Here is a 6,905-nt window from a genome sequence, read left to right as displayed (position 1 = left end):
TGTATGGTGTTGGGGAGGGATGTGTGGGATGTCTTTCTAGATATGACAGTATCAGTTTCGGCCAAACTTTGAAATTGAAATGTTTGTCACGTTTTGTTGCGAAACTGTTTATAATATACAGATCTATTATAATAAATCTTAATACCATGAATATCTAACGGTATTTATCTGTACATCTCTTTGTGTATGTGTGTGTGTGAACCTACAGCGGGACAGCACAGTGGCCAGCCTCCTGTTTAGCTCGTTGTTCCAAGCCATCTTCCGGGCCATGGACCAGGTAAAGACGGAGCGAGAGATGGAGGAGCTCACCGCACAGATCAACCGGAGCATGGAGAGCCTTCTAGCCCAGTCCACACACTACTTCCCTCCCTTCATGGGCAGCATTTTCGTACGTTTTTTTGTTTTTTGTTTTTTTTGTTTTTCGTTTTTTGCTTTTTGTTTTTTGCTTTTTTGTTTTTGTTTTTTTGGTCGTTGTTGTTCATTTTTGTTGGGGTTTTTTTGGTTCTTTTTTTTGTTCTTCACTTATTTCTAACTGCTGTTTCATTGTGGTGTAGAGGTAAAGTGTTTCTCTGTCACGTGCAGTAGATTGAAATTTTAACCTCGAGTGGATAGAAGGTTTTTTTTAGAGTATCTCTGTCCTTCTGCTGGAACGATATAGTCTTTACTTTTCTATTCTTTTTGTATAATATCCTCCATTTTCTTATATTTGTTATTTGCTGTCTTTACTTTTCTACTATTTTGTATAATATCCTTCACTTTCTTTTTTTTTAATTTCCTGTCTTAACTTTTCTAATATTTTGTATAATTATAATATCCTTGATTTTCTTTTATTTGTTGTTTCCTGTATTTATTTTTCTACTGTTTTGTATAATATACATCTTTCAGTTTAATTTATTTCTTTATTTCTCATCCGTACCTTTCTTCTGTGTTCTAGAACATTCTGTACGAGGTTCGGTCCAGCCTGAAGGCCCCAGCCTCTGAGGTTGGAGTCAGTGCCATCGTCAGCAACCAGCAGACACTGGGTGAGTTTGGGGCGGTGCGGCTGACCTTATGCAGTTGCGTGCGCCGTAAAACCTCTACTAGAACTAAAACTAAACTTCTCCCCTGCACTATATGAATGTTGTTGTGTCAGTGCGTTTTTCTTTACTCAAACTCCAACTCAAAGCCATGCCAAGAGGCTGAATCATTTCCATATGAAATGTCTCGGGAGAATTCTTGACATCAAATGACAGGACAATAATTTACCAGACACCAAAGTTCTCAAAATGTCAAACCCTAACAGTCTGTTTTCTAAGCTTTAAAGGACTTGACTTCCTTGGGCCAGCCCTGTTGTAGGAATGCCTGATTTCAGAATCCTAAAGGCAGTATTCTGTCCTAATAATAATAATAATAAATGAAATTTATATAGCGCTCAACCCCGATTAAAGTACACAGGCTCTGAGGGCTTGACAATACAATACAACGTACAACAGTTACATAAAACGTGTACTGACTTAAAGAAAATTACTCTAAATATTCATCTTATTAATTTAAAAACAGAAACGACTTCAGCTGACATTTGAATGTAAAGTTGGTGCACCCAAAATGTGCTACAAAAGCGCCCTGAAAATGTCTCTAGAGGACTTTGACATAAATCTTTCGACATGGGAGAGCCTAGCTCCTGACAGACCCAGTTGGAGAGCAACAGCCAAAGAAGGCAGCAAAGCATTTATGAGGCTTCATGAATTAGAAGTACTGAAGCCAAGAGAGAAGTCCGCAAGCTGCACACATCCACAAGTGGAAAAGAAAACGCTTCTCTGTCAGAGTTGGTCATAGAAGAAGCCATAAGTTGTCCTAGCCTTAATCTATTATCTATTTGTGGTGGCCGAATGTTGCTATTCAAAAGGCTTTTTAATGGCTGCATCGATCGACATGCGGTTTTCGATTAAAGATTCTTTAAAATATTCTCCAGATCATGACGCCCTTCGTTTTTTCAGTTTCGAGACAGTTTTGCTGCTAAAAACTAAATTTCTTTATTTCGCTGATCGCTTTTGTTGGCCGACGCTTCTGTCTCTGTAATTTTAGAAAAGGAGGTTTCCGTTCACTAACCGTGCGCACTGTTTGAGAGTATAGATCTAAACCTTATAATTTTTGCATCTCTCAAGATTTGCTCCATTCCAGTGGAATGTATAATATCATAAGCCAATGACTTTCGGCTGACGTTAATGCACCGATAAATCCTTTCATCGAAAGGGGGCCCAGCTAGTTTCTTCTATTTCTCTTTAAGAATTTTCTCCTCTGCTGTTGCATTTGTTGTCATCAAACACTGATTAACATTTGTTACTACTTTCATCCTAACGTGTGTGTGTGTGTGTGTGTGTGTGTGTGTGTGTGTGTGTGTGTGTGTGTGTTTGTGTGTTTGTGTGTGTATGTGTATGAGTGTGTGTGTGTTTGTGGGTTTTGACAGTGTCTGTGTCTGTGCGTGCTTACATAAAAGTGTGTATGTGGGTGTGTGTCTTGTGTCTGTGTCTGTGTCTATGTTTGTGTGTGCTTACATAAGTGTAGTGTATGTGTGTTTACATGTGTGTGTGTGTACGTCTGTGTCTGTGTCTATGTCTGTGCGTGCTTACATAAATGTGTATGTGTGTGTGTACATGTGTATGTGTGTGTGTGTATGTATGTACGTCTGTGTGTGTGTGAATGTATGCACGTCTGTGTCTGTGTCTATGTCTGTGCGTGCTTACATAAGTGTGAATGTGTGTGTGTGTATTGTGTGTGTGTACGTCTGTGTCTGTGTCTATGTCTGTGCTTGCTTACATAAGTGTGTAAATGTGTGTTGTGTTTTGTGTGTGTGTGTACGCCTGTGTCTTTGTCTGTGTGTGCTTAAATAAGTGTGTAAATGTGTGTGTACATGTGTGTGTGTGTACGTCTGTTTCTATGTCTGTGCGTGCTTACATAAGTATGTAAATGTGTGTGCACATGTGTGTGTGTGTATGTGTGTGTGTAATCTTGACTATTCTCGTGGCTTTCTGCAGGCATGGTGGTTCTGGAGGAGCAGCTGATCCAGGCCAGCAGCGCACAGGCGGGGACCACCAGCAAGCGAGCCAGGAGAGAGGCAGAGACCCTGGATGCTGATACTGTCTTGTGGATCGAACTCTCGCGGTATGTGGGTGGTCGGCGGGTGGTCTGGTGTGTTGTCACAGGGCCATTGTATGGAGTGGTTGGTTGGTGGGTGGTTTTGTGTGTTGTCACGTGGCCATTGTGTGGAGTGGGTGGTTCGTGGGTGGTCTGGTGTGTTGTCACAGGGCCATTGTGTGTAGTGGGTGGTTGGTGGGCGCTTTGGTATGATGTGCTCCTTCTCTCATGTCAAACATCTATTGCCTTTACCTCTCCTCCTTATTAACTTTGTTTGTTACTCTCTTGTAAGTGAATTGTTGGCACTCTGAGGGAGACGAGAAGGAGTTCACAGAGGAAATTTTATAACTTCTATTACTTTTCTGTCCTGGCCTCACTTCTATTGACACACTTGAGCGGAACTTTATTCCTTAGTTTACCTTTTAAGACCCAATCAATTTTTATTACTTATGTGTCTGCAGATTTTACAAGTGCATCGAACACTTTGGTATCTACATTCTATATCTGATTTTTTTGGGCTTATTTTTGACTGTCTATTTTTGCTTTTATGTCGACATAGTTTACGAGCATTTTTGTTTTTCTATGTCTGCAGACTTTACAAGTCCACCGGAGATTTTGATGTCCTACAAGGTATTTTCAGCGACAAATTGGGCACGAAGGATGTCACCCGCACTGCCATTGAGGCAGAGTCCAGGGGAGATTACAAAGCTGCTCTCAGAGCTTACAGAGAGGTACGTACACGTGTCTGTGTCTGTCTTAGGTGGTGGGTTCTCCCACCCCTCTCCCACCCCTCTCCCACCCCTCTCCCACCCCTCTCCCCCCCCTCCCCCACCCCTCTCCCCCCCTATTGTTTCTATCTGTTTGTCAGTCTTTTTTCTCCCTTGCTCACTCTAAATGACTTTTGGCGTTGCTGTGCTTCTGTTACTCCGAGAAGATGTTGGTAAGAAAAAAATATGTGAGGCATCGTGGTGAAATCAGGCGCTTTTTCCCTCTAGGTTGACAGTTTTTATAGAATTATTGTTTTTTGCTTAGTGCCAGTGCTCTTATGTCCATATGAAAACACATTCCCATATGTGAGGCAGCGTGGTGGAATCAGGCTCTCGTCAAAATAATCAAAGTGAAGAAACTTGCATTTTTCCGCAGGTTTGTGAATTTTTATCAAATTTTTGTTTTTTGCCTCAACAGCTTTCATGCCCATTAAAGAACTCATTTCTGTGTGAATTTTCTGAAAACCGTTGATTAGAGGAACACAAAATGTACATTTTCAGTTACCACGGACTCTAAAGCTATGGAAATAACTAATCTTTGGCGGCCATTTTCTCACTAATTTTAGCACTGAAAACAGGTGACCCCCACCTCCTTCATTCGCAAATATCTCCACTTGTATTCAAGATAAATGGATATTTTTTTTCATTCAAATAAAGACAAGGGAACAAGCTTTAAGGTGACACCAATAACTCTACATGCCCAAAAATTGACGAGAGCCTGATTCCACCACGCTGCCTCACATATGTCCAAATGAAAACACATTTCCATGTGAATTTTACTGAAAAACATTGATTTAAGACCCAAAATAAGTATAGTTTCAGATTTCTAGGACTCTCAATCTATTGAAGTTACTGAAAATTTGGTGGCCATTCCCTCGCTTATTTCACTTTGAAACTGTGGGTGGTTGGCGGGTGCTCTGGTGTGGTTTGCTTCTTCTTTCCTTTCATACGTAGATCTATCATCCTTATCTCCCCTCCTTCTTTTTTATGTTTGTTACTCTTGTAACACATCTGATCTTCTGGCGCTCATATGACCTTATGCAGTTGCGAGCGCCGTAAAACCTCTATTAAAACAAAAAAACAACTCTGAAACCAGGACACCCCCACCTCCTTCAATTGCAAATATCACGACTTGTATTCAAGATATATGAGTATTTTTTTTCACTTTGAGCGAGGCAAATGAAGAAGCTCTAGGTTAGTACCAATAGCTCAACATGCCCAAAAATTGACGAGCGCCTGATTCCACTGCGTTGTGACACATCTGTCCCTGTCTTTTTATGCAAGAAAAATTCTGAAATTATGCAAACTGAGCCCAAAAATGTGAAATTATGCGATTCTGTTAATTTTAACAAAGAATGATAAAGGAAAATAATCGGAAATTATGCAAAAAAAGATCAAATTTTGCTAAATTATGCGGGGTGCATTAAACCACGGGGACAGACAGACATATACAGTAAATGTAGACTAGCTATAAAACATTTTAAAAACAAAAGAAGACAGGGTACAGCGCAGCGGTGACCAGAAATGGTATGTTTGTAAAATTGTGCTGCCACAGTTGTAATATTGTGTGTTTGGTATTCTTTGTATATGTATTTTTGTATGGTTAATCTATTATCTATTTGTGGTGGCCGAATCTTGCTATTCAAAAGGCTTTTTAATGGCTGCATCGATCGACATGCGGTTTTCGCCAAAAGATTCTTTAAAATATTCTCCAGATCGTGACGCTCTTCGTTTTTTCAGTTTTGAGACAGTTTTGCTGCAAAAAGCTACATTTCTTTATTTCGCTGATCGCTTTTGTTGGCCAACGCTTCTGTCTCTGTAGTTTTAGAAAATCCGCCAGGTTTGTATATTTCAAGTCGTACTTCCGTTCGATACTATCTCACATTGTCGCGCAATACTGAGCACTTAATGTGTGACCCATATAGATCTAGCCTCATGTTTTCTTTTTTTACTTGGTGCTAAATTCGACTGGGATCCTTTCGTTTGATGCCCATCATCGCTTTTTCTGGACTCCTTTATCAAATTCTTTTTCTTGCTACTGGGAACAATCAACATGCTTCTGTCTCTGTAATTTTTGAAAATCCGCCAGGTTTGATAATTGTCAACTTGGAAACACATGACATGTGTCACTTTTCTATCTAGATTTATTGCTAATTTCCTGTGGATGGTAAATATAGTAGGCCAATGACTTTCAGATGATGTTAATGCAGCGACCATTCCTTTCATCGAAAGGGGGTCCAGCTAGTTACATATATACGCATATATGTTTGCCATTGTCAACCACATTTCTCCCTTGGGGATAATAAAATGTAATAAACAGTATAACACGCATAGCTTGAATCCTTCTGGACCGGTCTCGGTAGTTCGAGGGATCCGTAGTTGGAGGGATATCTTGCAAAGATAAAGAAGAAAAAAAACCCCCTGGAACCGCAGGCAAAGTTTGATGGATGCGAGATTTCGAGTCTTCTGTGTTCGACTCATCCCTTTTATTCTGTATTTATGTATTATTACTGATTTTTTTTTTGGTCTGTTCTTACGCAGGCAATGACGTGTGAGTCATGGGAGGATGGGGACCCGCTAGAAGCGGAGGTCGATTTCTGGGACGACAACCGCATGGAGGTAAGAGAATTTGACCGGAGCTGGTTATTTGCAGTTTGGTTTTGGTAACCCACCTTTCAGATAATGATAGTGAAAAGCTCGTAGACTTCTGAGGGTGAGGTTGACTTAAGTATACCATTTAATTACAGAGGCGATAAATTGTTGTTCTTGTAGGACTGGTTTCTGTGGTGTAGCAGTTAAGTGCTTCACTGTGGCATGCAGGAGGCACGAATTTGATTTTTAAGTGAAGAAATTTTTTTTTAAAATTGAGTATTTCTACCTTTCTGCTGGGATGTTTTATTCCTCTCTTCCTTTCCTCTGGGATGTCATTTCCCTCTCTGCCTTTCTGTCGGGATGTCATTTCCCTCTCTGCCTTTCTGTCGGGATGTCATATCCCTCTCTACCTTTCTGCTGGGATGTTTTATT

At 40.4% G+C, this 6,905-nt stretch overlaps 1 protein-coding gene across 1 annotated transcript in view; it reads left to right on the top strand.

Annotated features, from left to right (window-relative positions):
• The window catches only part of LOC101854982 (DNA-dependent protein kinase catalytic subunit), a gene marked incomplete in the record, with an annotated part of 122,273 nt that overhangs the window by 78,440 nt on the left and 36,928 nt on the right, over positions 1-6,905 (top strand). The window contains 5 exon segments of the mRNA XM_035972423.1: positions 209-388; positions 935-1,022; positions 3,015-3,141; positions 3,707-3,845; positions 6,423-6,500. Coding sequence (XP_035828316.1) covers positions 209-388; positions 935-1,022; positions 3,015-3,141; positions 3,707-3,845; positions 6,423-6,500 — 612 coding nt within the window.

The sequence above is a fragment of the Aplysia californica genome, unplaced genomic scaffold, assembly GCF_000002075.1.
Source record: "Aplysia californica isolate F4 #8 unplaced genomic scaffold, AplCal3.0 scaffold00688, whole genome shotgun sequence".
NCBI classification, from domain to species: Eukaryota; Metazoa; Mollusca; class Gastropoda; order Aplysiida; family Aplysiidae; genus Aplysia; species Aplysia californica.
The sequence above is the reverse complement of the archived record's forward strand: the minus strand, read 5'-3'. Positions and strand labels throughout refer to the sequence as shown.